Here is a 20174-nt window from a genome sequence, read left to right on the forward strand (position 1 = left end):
AATATGAGCTTTAAAAGCGAAAGTTGGAGAAAAAAAGATGAAAGGCTGCTGGGAGGAAGCTGGTATTGAGTGTGTATGATTGGATGCGATGGGTCAGAGGCTTTCACACGCATTTATGAATGCTTATTTTAGGCAGAGCCCAAGCTGGGCTAATCTTCACCGCTCGCCTGAATGAGGGTGCTGATTAAAAGCTAATTATACGCTACAGATTTGGCCTCTGGTGAAGACTCTGCTGATTTGACATGGTTTGGACTCAGGCCTGGATGCCTGACTGTGGGCTTCGACTCCGGGTAGCCACGCATGTGTCTAAAAATCAGAAGGAAAGAAGATTTTTCCACTTGTTTTTGACAGATCTTTTAAATGTTTAGGACGTTATTCTGAGTTCTTGTTCCGTTACGCTGATAAAACTATACGTCGCTGTGTGAATCGATGTTTCCAGAGAACCCGACGTGTTTTCTTTTTGTCGTTTCGACACATTTACACGTGTGTGTGGAAAACAGGACCCGATCCTCCTGCCTGGAAGCAGGAATCCAACAAAGATTAAACCAAGGATACATTTGTAAAGAAACCCATTTTCTGAAACAGATTTGCATTTTTCAGTTTTTATCAAAAGGGAGTTGAAATCAAAGTGCTTGTGTCTGTAATTTACAATTAAAAGCATCACAGTTTTTGCTTCTGCGGAACAGAATAGAAAGAGAATAACTGTTTAATCATCCACTCAACAAACAAAATTAAAGGCCTGGTGGGCCTTTAAGGAATGCATGTCACCTGCCACTTTTTACGCCAGCGTTTCGACCTAATATCTTATATTGTAATGATTGTAATGATGTTTTTGATGATTTTGATGTTTTTTGACTGATGCTTTTATGATGTAAAGCACTTTGAATGCCTTGCTGCTGAAATGTGCTATACAAATAAATTTTTACTTACTTATATTGAGAAAAGGACAGAGTTGCAGCCATTTTGGTGAAAACTTGAAAGTCACATTATGAGTGATCTTATACAATATTGCGAGATCTTTTGGTTTGTGTTAGCTACAATCACACCAAACATTTAGCTCAATAACAATAAAATTACTTAAATTATAGTTATTTCTGTGTTGGCTATAGATGTACAGATGTACAGCCAATGATTACTTTATGACATACTTTACTAACATGACACACACACACACACACACACACACACAGAAAGACCAGGGGAAAAACTTGGTGATGGGCGATATAAAGCACAAAGTAAAATTCGAATAACTTCACAAGTGTACAAAGTGATTAAAAAAAGTTTAAAAACAAAAACACCTCATCTATAAAGATCATCAACAGTAAAACTTGAAAATCTGTTTGCCCAAATATTTATTAGAAATGTAGTTTTCCTACTTCTTTAAGTCTTTCTTCACGCTGCAGTTTTGGAAAAAATCTAATTATATATTGTGCTTGTGAGTCCTGAAATTGACAGATTTGATAAATCTGGTTTACTTTTTACTTGTTTGCAGAGTTTCCAAAGCCACAAAGAACCTCATAAGAGGATGAAAAACATCTTAAAATCTATTACTGCTAAATATAAACAGCATATTATGACTTAAATCCCAGTAAATCTGGAATATATGGTGAATGTTAGAAACTTCCTGATGAAATCCATATGGATTGCAAACACAGGCATGAAAAATCTAGTTTTAGGTGCACTATCTGCTGGCTTTATTGCTTTAAATGATCATATTTATATATAAATAGCTGAGGCAGCCTATGTGAATCCTCTATTTGCATTCAACTCTCCTCTTTATGGAGTCACGTTTCTTCCTTGTTGCCTATAAAAAGCTCAACATTTAATTTTCCATAAGCTGCCGTGTGACTGACTCCGACTCTCCTCCATGTCTGCGTGAACTCTCCGAGGGCCCTTCGCCCCGGTTCCTTTCGCTGTCATTCCTCAGCTCTGTCACCCAGACAGGAGGGGGTTAATACCTCTCACAGATGCAGCAGCCAAGAGAAAATAGACCGAATCCTTTGCTGCCTGTTAGCGTCTCGTCCTTGACATCATTACTCCTCCGGCATGTCAGCGCCGACTCCTGTGACCCTCCCACAGGAGCTCGCCCGAGTCCAACACCACAACAATACATGCAGAAAACAACATGTCTCACAGCCAGCTGCCCGCAGGGTACTTCTTTAGCTATTCACGTCTCGGGAAATGACAAAGTCACTTTGTTCAAGTGTTTATTTTCTTGCCGAGACTCTTAGGAAGGATTTCAATAAAGAAGCACATAAAAATGCATTAGCTTTTTATCAGCTACTTTACTTCACGAGCTGAGAAATAAGCACCGTCATTAAGGAAGGGTTAGAACGTAGCCGGCTGAAGTCTTTTAAAGCCTCGTTGTTGGTAAAGATTGCCGGGTGCTGACATCTTGAGTTATAACTGTCCCCTGGGGAAGCAGGTTAAACAAAGTGCTTCAGTTGAAGCAGAATGACGTCTTTTATCTTTTATTCCATCACATGATGCAAAGTCGGTTTAAAAAATCAGCGTCTATCGCTCAGAGAGCCCGGCAGCTCCGCGCAGGAGTCTTGTCAACAACAGAGAGGACAACCCTACATTCCCACCTTCGTGTCAAGGACGAGATCGTTCGCAGCTCGATCACACCTGAACGTGTGTGTGTGTGTGTGTGTGTGTAGGAAAGGAAGCAGGGGATCTGAGAGCTGGCTGATGACTGGAGGCATCCTGACATCCACAACCTCCCCTCCTCTAACTATTATTTCCCTCCAGCCCCCTCTCTCTCCTTCCCTCCCCCTCACCCCTTGCCTGTCTTTATTATTAGTGGCAGCTAAAGGCAGTGGTCCGGAAAATTCCCATCGAGAAACAAACCCACATCTGCATATTACAGCCGTGTTTCGCGTCAGCCATGAGTGAATAAATTAATACATGAATAACAATGAAAATCATCCCTGAGTTGCCTCCCTGGTTCTCTAAATGGCATTGTGTGTGTGTGTGTGTGTGTGTGTGTGTGTATGTTTGTGTGTAAAACTCAAAGGGAACTGTAATATTAATATCTAAATAAAACTTAAAGAACTGACACACTTATAATTATCACAGAAAGGCTAAAAGTTATAAATGTTCGCACACAAACAGGATTTTCTACATATTTTAAAAGTATTGATTTATTTCTTATTGTGTGAATGCTGACTCAGCGTTCACACAATGCTGAGTTTCTTCCGTATGTTAATTGCAATCAAACATCATCCTCATACTTTGTGCTTTTTTTCCCATATACTGAGACTTTTAGTATTTGTAACTTTAATACTTCTTGAATTATTTAACTTTATTTACAACAGCTACCCCATTTGGATACATATTTATTCAATTCATTCAAAAACATTGTTCTCCAAATTCTACTTCAGCATACTTCCTCTATTTTTGTCTTTATGCTTTTTTTTAGCTTTTAGCTATGGTTTTGCCAATTTTGGCTTTTTGCAACAGTTTAATCCAGGGGTAGGGCCACTATCCTGCATGTTTTCCTTGTTTCTCTGCTCCAACACACCTGATTCAGAGGTTAAATCACCTCTTCATGTTCTGCAGAAGCCTGTTAATCACCCATTGATTCAAATCAGGTGTGTTGGAGCAGAGGAACAAGTAAAACCTGCAGGATGGTGGCCCTCCAGGACCAGGATTGCCTATTCTTGGTTTAATCCATTAGCTTTCAGTTGCAGTTTTGCTGATTTTAGCTTATGTTCTGCTTGTTTAAACCTTAATTCATTCTTCAACATATTCCAGCGAAGTCATCCTGACCTCAGCATTCACACCACGTTTCACAGGAAAGAAAAACATTTTAGTTTTGAATTTTAATATTGCAACACAAGATTCTCTAAGTGATCCAACTACTTCTGTTAAACTCAATTTCATCCATTTTTTGTTCACATTTGCAAGCAGAAGACTAAATGTATGCCTAATCTAAATTTAATGCATCATATATCAATTTAGTCTGACATAAAACATAGAAATGAGAAGAAATGCATCAGACAACAGGGCACAAAAAATGAAGATTATAATTTGTGTTGAGCATAAGCCAGCTTGTCATCGACCTCAGTGAGACGTCTGTTTCTGACTCTGTTAGTGCACCACACCCCCCCCGCCCCCTATCCCATCCCTGTCTCATTCAGCCCAGATTACATCTGTTTACCAATGCTTGTCTACTTCAGTTACATGTGCAACCCAGCGAGGGTCTCCAGAGGTCCAACCACGCTGCACACAAGCACATGCTCCGACACTGTTCGCAGCTCGCTCTCCTCGCTGGATGGTACACAAAGGCTCTCCTGAGATTGGATCAAATTTCAAACGATGCTCATCCTGAAGCTGACAGACAAAACTCTGTGACCCTCTGAGGAGATCCGGCTGGTATCTCACAGTGCATCGCTTGTGTTGGAAAGAATGTAAAGAATTATAGCTACATGTGAACTTTGGGAACTGTGTGGAGCAGCAAACCTTTAGCAGCCGTACATCATGTGTCTATTAGCCGACAGCTCTCCCTCACATTGTAAACGACTGTGTTTGTCTACGTCTGCCTCTCACTATCTCACACCCCCTACTCCTTTCAGTAAAAGTGTTTTCCCCACTCTTTAGCCTCTCTCTCTCTGTCTTGCTCATGTGACCTCCATTTTACTTGCTTTTTTTCCCTCATCCCCCTTCGCCTTCTCCATTTTTTCCTGCCTTCTCCCTCTCTAACTTCCATCCTACTCTTGGATACAGCTGGTAATAAGTCACTCTGCTGTAATTTAGCCCTTCCAAAGACCTGTAATAATGGGGATCAGAGGAAGGCTAAGGTGGATGTGAGATGAGGGGAGGTCACAGGGTCTAGAAAGGAAGCCTTTCATGAGGCTTTATTACAGCGAGCCACCAGGGGAAAAGGGGAAAACTGTCCAAAATTAAGATCTTCAGAGAGAACAGGAGAAGCTCATCAGGTTAGGACTTTTTAATAATAAACCTAAAAGTGATGTTGAATTATTTTAAAGTAGATCCTACATAAAAAATAATAAAAATACTAAAAAACAAAACCAAAAAACAAGATAAATTGCATTTTTTGTGAAAATGCACTGTGAATTCTGAGTGCTGAATGACTGCTGAAATTTGTCGCCGAAACTGAGTTGTTAAAGCTTAAAGAAGCAAAACACAAGCTAAAAGACAAAAGCTGCAAAAGGGTTGCCAAATGGAACAAAACATAAGCCAAAAGCTAAAAGAAGGAAACCACTAGATAAGCTAAAAGCAGCAAAAGGCTAGCTTAAAGCCAAAAGTAGCAGCTCAATAGCTAAAACCTAAAATAAGAAGACAAAAACAGGATAAGTCTACTGCAGCAGATTTCAAAGTGAACAATGTTTTTAAGGAAATGTATGTAATTGTGTAAATGTTCACATAATTACATAAATTATATAAACTATACTTCATGTATAGAGAGCTGTGTGGCTAAATTAGTCATGTTTCCATGGCCATCAGTTATGAAAATACACATTTTTTAAATCATCTGTTGTAGAAATATTTAAGTTAAAATATATATTTTCTTTTCTTGTGTTTTTCCTGGTTTCATGTTCTCATTTCACCTTGAATTTGCCTGCATGTCACTTAATAGCAACAGACCAATTTTGACAAATCAATAAATAAAACAGACTTTTTGTTCCTTATTTTTATTGTAGTTGGTGCAAACACTAAAACCATCCAGCAGCTTGGTTGATATATGATTATCATTTGATTTTGTGTTTTCCAATGACAACCAAACAAATTAAAAAAAACCACAGGATAATGTATTTCTTTTTCTATTTGTGTGAGGAGAGACAAACAAAGCAGTGTTGCATAAACACTGTCAGTGAAAATGGACTTTTCCATAAATAATAACTAGGTTTTGACTCGTTTTAATGGCAACTGGCGACACTGTCAAAGTGAAATGCTGTTAAAAAGTTAATGCATTTCTATTAGTGTATGTAAAATTGTATGAAAGTAAGAATAAAAGTTCTTTTATAACAACCATTTATATCCAAAGGTGTTTTTGCTGCTCTGCAGTGTTGTGCCAATTTGTTACTACAGTAGCCCAGGAGGGACAAACCCTAGTCGGGTACTAGAGTGTTATTAGTCATGTACAAAGAAAACCAAGATTTTTCTTTAAATCAAATAGCAAAAGAATTATTTGAATTACTGGATCATTTTCCTTCCACTAATGTTGTACATGCACATATTACGATGCTAAAATTTCACACACATACATTACATTAGCTATTTGTACATTATATGTCCACTGATGTTCAGTATAATAAAGAAGACAGGAAATCAGGATCACACAATTCTGTGCTAAAACTGTTCAACAATGTTTGCAGTCTGATGGATAGAAGGCAACAGTTAGTGAGAAAAAAGGTCACATTATGTGGCTAAAAAGACAAAATACTTTTGCAGCGGTTTGATATTTTCTGACATTTAGTAAATCCACAAACAGTTTGACTCATTTAGCTGATATCTCTGCAGCAGCTGAAGCAGACAGGCCAGATAAGGGCCGATCGTTAGATTCACATGGCCTTCTCCTCAGACACATGCAGTTGACCCGTCACAACCCTGGCAAACACAGACATCGGATGCTTTCTGGGGGATCTGCCCCCTCCGCGTGGCCTTATAGGCGCCACACCTCATGCTCCTCGCTACACTGAGCTTCGCGTGTCAGCCCGGTTTGCCTGACGACCTTTTCTCGCAGTCTGGACTGCTGCTACAAAGAGGGCTGCACCCCGGGGCAAAGCGGAGAAGAGCGAGGAGGAGGACGGCGAGAAGGGGGGGACGGGAGGTGAGGAAACGGGAACAAAAGCGCATGACTCCAAAGCCAGGAGATTTACACAGCCACGAGGAAAACACAGCACAGAGAGTAAATGCAATTTATAAGTGTGATTTCAATATTTAAGAATTTAATAAACAAATCGAAAAACGGTAGCTTTAAACTAAGATCACAGCTTGAACGGTTTATATTCTGTATGTTAAAAGGCATTAAGACAAATTTTCCTTTCCTGTTGAAAAAACTAGGAAAATCACAAGGCAGCACAAAAATAAAATGCATTCATGTCGAAAATCCCTGCATTTAATCCAATTCCTCACGCTTTATTAAAATAGAGCAAGAGCAACGCAGTCAGACAAAAGCCATGATGAAGACACTAACGATGAAGAGGAGGCTCAATTCCACCAAAAACATGACAAGATAAATGTGAACAAACCAAAGGGTGGCAGGATGTGGTACAGCATGAAATAAAATTCATAATAAACACTTATTTTCTTCCTCAGAAACATCCACAGCTAAGGATGATTAACACAACAGGAAATGGAAACAGCCACACGCAGCCTAACAGTGTCATCAGACTGTCGGATTTATGAAACCACGGCCAGCCTGATGTCCTCTCTGCTCGACTCTTTTCTCTTCTCCTCCGTTTCTCCACACCCTTCGATCATCAGGTGATCGTTTGTGCTGAAACAGAGGAATTTACAGCAATGCAAACCTGTCAGTGGCAGAAAGTATAAGGAAGTGTGTGAGAGCATTTTCAGGGCAGGGTAAGATTGGATTTCGGTGCATGATTCAGGCTGGACATGATGGCAATCTCAATTGAAAATTAAAATCTCAGCATTCCCTAAAGGAATGCATATCGCCTGCTGCCTTTTACTTCAAAGTTTCCAACTAAAATTATCTTATGTTGAAAAATGATGGAGTTGTAGCCATTTTTGGTCAAAAATAACATTGAGCATGACCTTATGCATTATTGCAAAACTTTGTGAAATATGTTTGTGCTTGATGAGTTGCTGATAAACTGTAAAAGATTTTTTCCCCCCGTCTAGTGCTTCATGAGATATTTTGCTAACAAAGAAACATGGTTGACACCAACATTCAATGCCAAATTCTTTAACAAAGTTGTTGCACAATAAATAGCGGTCCGAGTATGTTTTGGATGATGCTCAGCTACTACCACATTGAATTTTAGTTCAGTATCTGTAAAACGGACTGAATTAGAGTCATTTTTGTGTTTGCTAATGTCGATTATCTGTGTGGCCATCATGAGTTGGATTGACTTCATAGGTAACCAGTTGTAGCTGTACATCAAATGATTACGGTCTGAAAGTTTCATTAAAACTGATCCATTCATTCATGAGATATTTTGCTAACAAACATCGCTGTCGGCGGATTAAAGCCTGTCATCCTCCAGGGAGTTGAATGCTGCGCCAGAAAAAAGTCACTCAACGGCACTAGTAAAGGGCAACTATGATACAAAGGAGCAAACAGCATCTTTTATAATTAAAAAACTAACTTATCCAGAGATACAACTCTTTAGGACAATACAAACATTATAACTTCATGTAATGATCACACAGACTTGCAGCTGGTTCACATATAATTTTAGTTCTTGGGAACACTAATTATGGAGGAACTGCCTTTAGGTGCCCCTAGAAAAACATAAACCCCCATTTTTTATACGTTAGGTTTTCCTCCATAGAGTTGGAGACGTGACACTGTCATCCAACCTGAATCAGGAAACCACCCAAACCACCTTCAGCTATAAATGAAACTCGTGATGTTATGATTCTCTATTCTAAGAAATGTCAAGTTTGCAATCTTTAAATGTGTCAGAGATGTAAAAGGCCCAGTAAAAAGACATGTTATATTAATATGTTTAACAGCATTTCAACCTTATTCTGCACATAGCAGTAGGACCTCATTAAAACCTCTAAATAAAACGGTTTGTTTTAGGTCCTGTCAGTTCAGGAAGGTCAGCAGCAGCGTCTTTTGTGTGTAAAAAATAGTTCCTTTCAGCTTTTTGAATCTGCAAAACTCCTACATGCACAAAACCATTTCACATCAAAAACGATAAAAGTACAATACAGTATTTTAACACACATCGCCCTTATGTTTCCATATTTAGATGCAATGTAGCGTCGCATACGACACGGATCATGCTGAGAGCAGAATGTCATTCAAGATGTTCCTTAACAGTGAATGCTAATGAGCTACAGACAGTAAAACAGCATCTGGACTGAAGTTAGACAGTGTGAACATGGCTAATTTTGATCACCTGGGTGTGTTTAGATTTGTTTTTTAATATAAATATCAATATTATAAAGGTTTAAAGAATAATGTGGCAGTTTTACAACATTTCTGTTTAGAATTGCTGTGGTTAGTGAGGAACATAAATTTATCAAACATAAAATTACACGTTGATATCTGTAAAATATTTATGCACATCGCTGCAGAAGCTGTAGTTGTTTTTCTTAGTAAACAGGAAAAATATATAGGCACATCTAAGAAAAAGTTCCAAAGGCTCATGTTTCAAAAATTGCTATCTTTAACAGTATATTTACTTTACTTTTTAAATAATATTATGAACCGTTAAGAGAAAAATTGACACCTAAAGTCAAATCTGGACTCCTCTCCAAGCAGATCTGTCAGTGAGCTTCTCAACATGTTCTCGTGATAACTGAAGGAAATCTCTTAATCACACAGACATGCATCTTTCAGAAGCAATTGCTGCTCCACATGTCCGCTATCCATGCCAGAGGGAGGAGGAAGGAGAGAGGAAGAAGAGCCTGGACCCAGTGTCAGCTCAGTGAAGCAGAGAGGGAGGGAAACGTGCACTGACATGGAACAATTCGCTGGGAATAACTCACAAACACGCTGCACGCTGCATACACACCTAAACTAATTCAAATTACCTTATTTATTCTAAACTCATGCAGTATTTAACCTCGTCAACAAACAAACCAGACCCAGATGCCTTACTTAACATACAGTATGGGAGGCTGACATAAACACAGATGCATTGAAGCGTGCATTTCTGTCTCCACAGCACAAACTACAGACTCTGTAGCATTTAGGAATTCTAAAAATATCCGAAGCAGGCGAGCAGGATACATCCACGGACACACAAACAGCACAGAAGCCGTGCTGGAGATGAGGACGCAGCAGAGCTGGCTGCCGGGGGGAGTCAGCAGAAGGTGAGCAGAGATAAGGCTGCATGATTGTGACTGTGTGTCAGAAAGAATCTGCACACCACAACAGTGCAGCATGCCCTCATATACACCCTGTACACAAACACACACACACACACATCTTTTTATATGCACTCTGCATCCCCCGCAGCAGTGTACCAAAACAGGAAATTTAGACACAGTACTTGAGTGCATGACAAAGTTTGGGCTTTATTATTCTGTAGAATGTAGTAAAGTTTGTTGCAGGGTTGCTAATCTGCTGCATCTTAACACTTATGCAGAACAACCCAAAGTCAAACAGGCAGAAACAAGAGCCAATCAATTAAACACTCTGAATTTCCTTTTGTCAAAAGCGGCACAAAAACAAATAAAACTAGAGAAATTGCATTTTCTTCGTAAACGCAGTGTGAACGACGAGTGCAGAAGAACTGCTGAAATTCGCTAAAAGGAGCTGAAACTCAGTTGTAAAAGCTAAAAGCAGCAAAAAGCTAGCTATACGTAAATTAGCAAAAGGCTAGATAAAAATATTTACAATGCTATATAGAATTTAAAACTCGCAAAAGGCTAGGTAGGAGCTAAAAGCACCAAAAGAATAAACTAGATAACATTTAATATTGTTAAACAGTGAATCTGTTTTAAAAAAGTGTTCCATTGTACAGCTTTGCTTTATGTATACATAAGAAATTTATTTTATTAAGGCACTTTTAAGCATAAAATATACCCTGATGAGTTTCAGTCCACTGCTATCTCACAAATATCTTTCTTGGACCATTTATTAACCTCACAGACCTTTAAATTAAATGATACCAATTACTTTGAGAAATGTTAATATAATATAATTTGCCTGTTTCAGAAGGTGATGCAAAAACAGCAGCAAGTTTGTTTAGAAACACTGAATGAAACACACAAGTGCACAAATTCAACATAAATTACCTACCACACTTTTTGACTGTATTTCGGAGGTGCATACATGCAGCGAGAAACTTTCTTAATGGAAACCTTTGTTCCAGAAGCCAGCAGGGCTCAGATATCACCAACATAAATAACTCAACCAAGAGGGAAATAAGCAGCCTTGTACAACTGTGACCTTTACAAAACAGTTCTTATAAATTACACTGGTGCCTCAGTTTCCAAAATATTCCAAATTTCCAAACATTTTATCTTTTACAAGAGACACATTTGTGGACTTATGGCCCGCATGTTTCTCTTGTACGTTTTCAATTAACTGTTTGATGGTGCTATATTGCGAGAGTCGTTTTTTTAGAAGGGCAGAGAAGAAAGCATGGGAAAGTGTAGTCAGGGCAAACAGAGCTGAAGAACTAATTACCTGCAGCAGAACCAAACCAATCTGTGATAAGAATGAAATAAAAAAAATAAATAAAATTTCCAACTTCAGTCCAGCAGTTTCACTCCCAGAAACACCACCACAACCACTACTTAATTAGTTCCTCACTTGCTGACTTTGCTTTGCTCCACTTGCCTGTTGGTGTATTTTCTCAGCCCAAGGCTCTGTCTGAACACGTTTCAGCAAACAGAATCCAATTTGTGTAACTTCTGTTAAATACAAGCAGGCAGAGGGAGACCAGTGACACAACCGGGGAGTATGTTTGAGCTTCCATTAATCTGCCCGACCCTAACGAGCTATAAGACCCAGAACTGAGTCGAGAGATGCATTTATGTCTTATTTTGCAGCAAAGAACCAGTCAGCCATGCATCACCTTTGGCCTACCTGTGCTGCTTGGCATTTTGCCATTGCTGATCTGCTTCAGCCTCTTCTGGTGGGATTTGCCATTGTAGTGGATCTGGGCCTGCGCCGCTGAGTTCAGCTGGATGTTGCAGACCTCACACAAAGTGTAGGTCCTCTGCTTCCTTTCCCTTTTGGGTCTGTGCAGCGAAGAATGAAGGGTCCCCCCCGGCGTTTGGCTCTCTGGTACTGCGCCGTCATCCTGGATGTTGCAGCAAGGCTCGATGTCCATTTGATCCACCGACCCGGTTCCGACACCACTGGTCTCCGGCTCAGGATTGGGCAGAGATGACTGGCTGAAAGGACGTTTCATACCTGTGACAGAAGAAGACGGCAGGTTGGAGAAGACCATAATAAAAGAGAGATCAATATATACTGTATATCTATATACAGTATATATGGCCCCTGTGTTTTGTGGAGCCCAGCGTGATCAGAGTGGTACTTTAAGTCCTGTACCCGGAACATAGAGGTATCCTTTTTACTCCATCTTAGGCTCTTTAAGCACACAAAGCCACCCTTGTAAAACCTGATATCTGCAAAGGACACGGTCAAAAATACTCTTCATTCCTGCAGCTTTTGTTAAGACGTGTCTGACATCTGACCCCGCTCGTGTCTTTTATAAATCATGCACTTTACAAATACAGAGAAATGGGCTTTTTATGCATCGACAAATACGATATGTAAAGACTAAGGAGAACAATTTAATGCACAAACATCGATGAATCAATCTAGTGTTGGTCATAAAGTGCAACCAGGCTCCACTTGGGGGAGACAGAGTGCTGTAGCGAGGCTCTCTGAGGAACACTGACACCCCCCCCCCCCCACCCATGTAGAGCTGTTTCACAAGTGATGACTCCATGCCTGTTTACTGTCTGCACACCCCTGCAAGCCAAAAAAATCTGCAGCAGGAACCATGCATCCTCCGTGGAGGACATCAGCCAGGCAGTGTCTGGAGCAAACAGAACAACCAAGAATGTGGAGCTTCTAAATCAATTTGGATATAAAGGTTAAAAAGGAGATGGGATTTGAAATGAAGAAAATAAATGAAAAGCTGGGAATTAAAGCAGACAAAAATGTGTTCCGTAAAGTGGCAGTTCTTCAAATATTGACAGAAAGAGGAACTGTTTGTTTCATGAGCTGCTAGTTCTCTATAAATGAGTGAAACGGTGGATCTACAATAGCTCTGCAAAAGACCAAGACATCACCTTAGGAAAAAGTTCCTAAAATACACCCAGCTGTGTATTTCTGCTGCCGGCAATTTATTTACCTTTAACCCCTAACAACTAGGGCATACACAAACAGAAGACAGCACAGCCTATGTTGTGTACAGTATATACCCACATGCATAAAAAAAACCTTAAAACACACAAATGTGAACACACACACACACACACACACACACATGCACACAAAGTACCCAGTGCTCAAAAACACATTAGAGCAAGCAGCCTGCATGAAAACTGAAATTCACATTACCAATCTGGGAGCACTCAAGAGTCTCCATCAGATGTTTTTTCAAAAGCTTTGAGTAATGCTAGTCTCTTGCACTGAATGTAAAAAAAAAAAAAAAATCCTCTGTAGTCTGTAACTAAGGCAGCCTCCTCACTCTGCAGCCACACAACTGGGCTAGCTACAGCAAATTAGCCCGATTGTGAAAAGAAAACTCAAAATGAAGACCTGAAAAAATAAAAAATACACCACAGAATCCCTACATCATCAGTGACAGATCACAAGACTGTTCTTTAAAGTAAACAAAATAATAGTTAGTTTAGACCTAACTTTCTTTAAAGGAATGCATATTACCCGCCGCCTTTTCTACCAGAGTTTTAAATTAAGATCATTTTATGTTGAGAAATAAGTTATAGCTGTTTAGGAGAAACTTGTAAATAACGTTATACACAATCTCATGTAATAATGTGACATGTCATGCTAAAATATGTGTTGTGAATGGCTCTCAGCTACCACCACACCAAATTTTAACCCAATATCTGCAAAAATGTACTTATTTATAGCCATTTGTGTGTTTTCTAAAGACAGTGAGCTGTGGCATCCATTTTGAAATGGGTTGACTCAGTTCAAAACCCAGTTCATCCAATTATTGCTTTCTAACAGTTTCAATGAAATCCATCCAGTGGTTCAAGAAATATTTTGCTAACAGACAAACAGCACTGATGCCAACAGTTAATGCTAAAGTTTGAGCAAAAGGTTTTGTGCAATCAGAAGCCCGTGGAGTCTGTGTTGTGAATCAATAACTTAAAGCTTTAAGAAAATCTTCACAGTTCCTCAGATCATTTCAGAAGAAAAACAGGTTTAATACTTAACCTGATTTAATTGATCTTAACCTGTATTTTCTATTTTATGATGCAAAGTCTTGGCTTTTATTATAACTGTTAACCTTGAACAAATATTACGGATTTTTCTTGTAGTAAAAAAGACGGTTTTAGTTTTTACAGCAAACATCAGAGCATCTCTGGATGCGTTGGCAGCATGAGACAAATGCAGGACAAAGGTCAGAAAGTAATTTTGGCCGAACAATAATAAACAGACACAGGATCAGTTCTGTTTTTATTTAACTGTGGGAAAAGCTAAATTTAACCACAATCATAATCTTCCGGTTAGTGAAAATATTTAGATTCCAGCCCAGATTAAAAAAAAAAAAGTTAAAGTCACAGAGAGGAGTGTGTGTTGTTCAGAAAGTAGAGCTTACTTCCTCTCTCTGGGGTTATAATAAGTTGCATGTTTTTGTGTACCTTATCTTTAGATGAGCAGGATGTTGTTGAATTTTTTTCAACAAGAGACGGGACTGAATGCTTATAGACTTTTTCTTTGAAGCTGTTTCTTGGCTGTCCCTTTCTTCAGCGACATGAATCTGTGACAGCAGGAGTAGAAAGGGTCAAGTTACTTTTATGTACAGAGGTTTTGAATCCACCTGCTGGATGGTGGCTCACAAGGACCAAAAGACTTCTGCAGCTTTCATCTGGGAGTTTGTGTGAGGGTGTCTGTTCCTTGTAGCTTACAAAGACTTTAAAGACTTTTCCAGCTCGATGTAGAAGCTGTGTGAGACAAGAACCCCTGCTGTGTCCACACACAGAGTTCTGTAGGCTGAGACAGGACAGGAGATTGTCAGGGGGTTAGAGGGGGGGCATGGTGGTAGGAAAGGGAAGGAAAAGATGCCGTCTTTGCCATGTCTGCTGTTTTCACTTTCTGATACACCCCCACATTGCAACGCCTTCTCCCTCAGCATATGGGAACCATCAATCAGTGCAGTGATGTTGCTAAAAGACCCGGGCGCACCCAGCATAGCAGCTGAGCAGTAAAACCTCTATTTATGATCTTTTGTCTGTAGCTCACACATGAAATACTGTCACTTCCACAGCTTAAAGCAGCTCTAACCACTGGCCCACCTTTGAGAAACCCCCCACCCCACCCATTCACTGTGGTCACGGTGGGCATGGGAAGGCGTTGGTTCTTCACGGTCAGACCTACAGATGGACTAATGCAAACACTGCAGGCATGTTAGCAGCTTCTAAGGAACATGAAGCTGCACGGAAATGGTCTTGTAGCCTTTACCCTGAACTTGGATCTGTATACTCTTCTTTCTGCTCCTCAGGCAGCTCTTGCCTTTGCTTTCTCTGGACCATGTACGCACAATGATACCAAACTACCCAGGGGCTGTTTGTTCTGTTCAAATAGGCTGAACGGCTGACAGAAAACTTGAAGGAAAACCGTGATAATAATTAAGATCAAACAGTTTGAAACATGACTAAATTCAAGGATTAATAGATTTTATTAAAGGGGACCAACAAATCTGTCTTTACTATTTTAGCAAATGTTTGTAAAACAAACAACAAATAATTTATTTTCACAATTTTTGTTTACTCTATCACATAGTAAAGACATTCAGATATACATTAGACAGCTGCTTTTAATTGGATCGCTTTTTGCAAGAAATGAAGAGTTGTTTCAATGAGCTGTAAGGGTACCAGCACATTTATCCATGCCTGTACAAGCGAGAACCAGACAGGTCATCCAACAACATCCAGCAGTAAACACAAGAGGACACACACACACACACACAACACAATCAAAGATTGCCCTTGAATGTTGTAAATATACAGCAAGCAGTTCAGCAAATGTGTGCGAGCAGCAACCAAAACAGAAAAACTCAGGTATGACTAAACAAATAATCCACTCACTGAGCCACAATAACTTACAAAAAAGGAAAGAAAAGAAAAAATAAAGCCAAGAAATGTAATAAATCTGCATACATTATGAGTGCAGGTGGGGAAAATCTGTTTCTTGACAATCAGCCGAAGCTCAGGGAGGCGATCAGGTTAGGGATGGAAGTGACATGGACAGATATTGGAGGGGGGGAAGTTGCACAAAGGATTTTGTTTAATTGGCATCATCAAAGTGTTATTACTGTCATCACGACTGTACTGTCATCACTGCAGCTACAGAACGGGCCTGAGGTCTTAGAGACTCAGTGTCTTTGTGTCCAGGACATCAGTGCTGATTATGTAAAGTCCAGGCTGATGTCCTCTAATGAGTGTAATTATACAGGAATCAGCGCGGTGCTTATTGGAAAAGAAGCCTCTGCTGCTGTGTGGCTGCTGGTTCAAGAGTGGAAGGCATATGCTTGCAGATCTTATCACCCCCAGGCCGAGCTTAGGAGTAAATAAAGAGCAGTGGCAGATAAATTGATGTGTTTTCTCTAATCTTTGTTTGTGGTACTGCTTTGGCAGTGCACAGGGTGTGCAGTTGTTGTTTGTGGAAAAGAATGAGCAGAGTGTTTGCTTTTGCATCTGTGTATCATTGTGTCCCAGCTTCACAAAATAATATCTGAATTTGCAGAGCGTCACACAGCACTGAAGCTGATTTGTGAGGGAAACTGAGTGTTTACTTCTGTACAGGTAGGCATGAATGTTAATATTGTTAGGGAGATAAAAGAATAATTTAGACCAAACAGGAGCTGCTGAACAGTCATTTCTGATCAAATATACTGGCTGATAAAGCCTTTTGACAGGAAAACTTAAACTGCAGGTCTCATTCTACCTTAGTTTCCTGCATTATTCAGGAACTACAGTGTTTATAAATATAACAAATTTTATTTTTGTGGATTTCATAAATATGTTCATGATAAGCTAACTTATGGCATTTTTTCTAAATGGACATTTTGGATGAAAGGTTTGACAAGGAGCTGTTGAATCATTTCACAACCACTGAACACAAGCTTAACGAGCTTAAAACACACTTATCTTGTGTTTTTACTCTAAATGTGGCCATTACAATCACTCTTTTGTGTGTGTGTGTGTGTGTGTGTGTGTGTGTGTGTGTGTGTGTGTGTGTGTGTGTGTGTTTGTACTGTTAGCAAAGTATCTCATGAACCACTTGGCAAATTTTAATGAAACCTGCAGAAAGTAATCACTGGGTTGACAAGTTAATGACGTTAAGACTCAAATCGAGATGGCTGTCAAGCTGACCAAACAGACATATTAGCTAAAAACCTTGGCATTAACTATTGGTGTCAACCCTGTTTGTCTGTTAGCAAAATATCTCATAAACCACTTGTCAAAGTCCGTTTTTATGATTTTGACTTAATTTGCTCTGATCAAAAAATGAATGTGCCTTTTTCCCCAATGATACTTTTGTTTCCAAGTTCCAGCATCTTTTAATTATGTGTCATAAATCTAATTACTTTCGTTTAATATGACACATGTCTCTTTCAGTAGTTAAGTCTAGCAGGAGAAGTGGATGCCAGAGAACTAGTTTTAACCTTTTTCAAACGACACACAACCACTGTGCCGAGTAAACAGAGTCCCTCAAGTGTGGCCCTTCATATTTTTCTACCACACAAAACAGAGCAGTCCAGGTTTGCATTACTATTCAAACATCCGTCTGCCTTGAGTAGGCTAAAGTTAGCCAACGCAGGAAAACAGACCCATATACGCCTTTTTTTGTTTGAACCACAGCTCGAATGGGAATTGCCCAAAAGGAGAAACCACAGACACTGAAATGTTCCATAAAACACCAGATATACTTAGACATGGACAAACCAAGGCTTAACCACAGTCACACACACACACATACAGTCAATGAGCTGCTCTGACACACACACACATACACAGAGGAAAAGACAGATCTTCATTTTCTGGATGCCATAGATGTTTAAAGGCATGTGCACAGTAAAGAGTTTACTTTACAATCTACACTCCCCAGAACATCACACCTAAAAAAATCTCTAACAGCTAAACAACACAGTTTGGTGACACCAAGCAAGATCAAGATTTGGAAGATTTGCCACAGGACGATAATCCCAGACAGAAATAAATCTAATTAATGAGCTAATGATTGGTCATCCTCAGCCTGTGGGGCATCTGTTGGTTGTGGTTTGAGACAAAAAACCCAACAGTTTACAGCCATGCCAGCGGTGTGTGGCAGAGGCATTCCAATAAGCAGATTCAGAAATAGCATGAAGGACATTCGTCACCTCTGGCTTGAACATGCATGGCTGAGAGAATCCCTCAAATTTATGAGAGCGGACTAGTTCTTATACCACTTTTATTCATTTTTACTGCAAATCAGGCCAGAAATAACCGTTTAATACCCCCAAGGACAATCTTTACCTCATAATTTTTCCATTCATGTTAACTAATAAGTATTTAAGCAGCTGCGTGTCAGTGTGAGCTGCAGACGGTGCTGTATGCTCCGGAGAAGAGGATTAAGTTAGTCAGAGCTGACTGGACAAAGATTTTGCCAGGAGTGTTTTTAAATTTTTGCCTTCAGATAAGAGCCTCTAATCCTGCATGAATTAAAGAAGGAAGAAAAAAAAAGCAGGAATGTTGTTCCTGCATGTCTTTCAAAACACCAATGCAATTATCATCTAATGTAAGTCAATAATTAAGTGCAGAGCCCTGGCAGTGACAGAAGCGTGTAATTTTCACACAAAGCTTGTGTGACAGCAGAGACCATGAAGAGGCAACTTCCTGCCTGGATGGCATGACTGATAGAGATGGGATGAAACAGCTTCAGGATAGATGAGTGGAAGATAGAAGTCAGGCACAGGTGAGGCTTTTCCTTGTCTTACACGCTCAATGATTACAGCTGAAAACACCTTTTAAAAAGCTCCATTTTTGCACACAAACACACATTCCTCCATTAACATAAACATGTCATATTATTATCACCCGTTTCTGAACGGGTGTATGTTCGTTTGTCTGTGTCGTTAGCAAAATATCTCATGGAGCACTGAACAGATTTCATTTATACTTTCAGATGAACATCTACAACTGATTAACTTCTGGAGTTCTATTCATGATGGCCCCCACAGCTAATCAGCCTTTGCCACAAATATGGCTATACTTCTATAACTTTGGTGTGGTAGAAGCTGACGATCTTTTACAACATATATTCCAAGCGCTAACAGATAATGCGAGATATTGCAGATATTGCAGTAGCGCATGAGATTGGGCAATGTTGTTTTTAATGTTCAGCCAAAATAACTACAACTCTGTCATTTCTCAGCTTAAGATGATCTTAGCCCGAAATGCTGGCATGAAGTTTATTTACTATGTTTTGCAAGTAGGCAGATGATTTGTACTGTAAGTTTCAAATAAAGAGAGCAGAGTGAATAAGCAGGCACTGGTGTTCAGGAATAACTTCTGGCCTGTTTGGCTTTGGAGGCTGGGAGAAAATATGTGGAGCAGACATTCTCTCATACAGAGAAATCCATATGTCCTTTTCATCACACAAGACAGGAGTGACCCAAACAGATTCAGGCTCCTCAGCTGGCAGAGAAAAGGAGGAGACAGTTACAGATTCCTGCTGGCACAACATTAAAACAATCACGTTCATCTTCAGCAACATGTCACCTCACATGTCATTACTTGCTCTGAATCTGTCCCTGCAGGTTCAGGAGCTGTCAATGAGGTGGTTCTGTCTGCTAATGTCTGGGGACACGCTTACCTTCAAATGTTATTTGCATCCTGTTGGTTGAGTCCTGAACTTTCTGAATGATTCTCATGCACCTACATAGGCTGCACTGTATATGTTCCAAAGCTGGACAGAAACCTTCACAAGTTCTTTACGAGCAAAATAAACTTTCAGCGTAAACACGATCTCCTTTGCAAACAGAAAAACAAACAATGAGTGGTAATCATAAAGCGAGGCTGTGATGACTGAGCTTCTAGTAAATGGAAGTAGAAATTTTCTGGAGTTTTCAGCCGGATCGACCAAATACTGATGAAGTCTGGTTTAAAGTTTCATTACGGTCAAAATGCAGAACTAAAAGTTTCAATACATGTAGTCTCTCACTGGGCTGTGACTGTTGGAGTTACCTACCTTAAGTGATCCAGTGCATCAATAGGCTTTATTCATCTGTTTTATGCATTCAAGTTTATCCTGATGTTCAAACTAATGTAACAGTTCTCATTCTTCAAACCTGCACTGGTGTTCGTGA

The 20174-nt window shown here is 39.7% G+C and overlaps 1 protein-coding gene across 3 annotated transcripts in view; it reads right to left on the reverse strand.

The window, feature by feature from the left end:
• znf385c (zinc finger protein 385C) overlaps positions 1 to 20174 on the reverse strand; it is a 137833-nt gene that overhangs the window by 96890 nt on the left and 20769 nt on the right. For 2 of the 3 annotated variants that reach the window (XM_025008893.2, XM_037978566.1), the window contains exon 2: positions 11702 to 12031. In XM_025008893.2, the coding sequence (XP_024864661.2) occupies positions 11702 to 12031 (330 nt within the window). Of the gene's footprint in view, positions 1 to 11701; positions 12032 to 14466; positions 14592 to 20174 lie in introns of those variants that run through there. The other variant, XM_037978567.1, reaches the window with a different exon arrangement.

Source organism: Kryptolebias marmoratus, linkage group LG12, assembly GCF_001649575.2.
Source record: "Kryptolebias marmoratus isolate JLee-2015 linkage group LG12, ASM164957v2, whole genome shotgun sequence".
Classification (NCBI taxonomy): domain Eukaryota; kingdom Metazoa; phylum Chordata; class Actinopteri; order Cyprinodontiformes; family Rivulidae; genus Kryptolebias; species Kryptolebias marmoratus.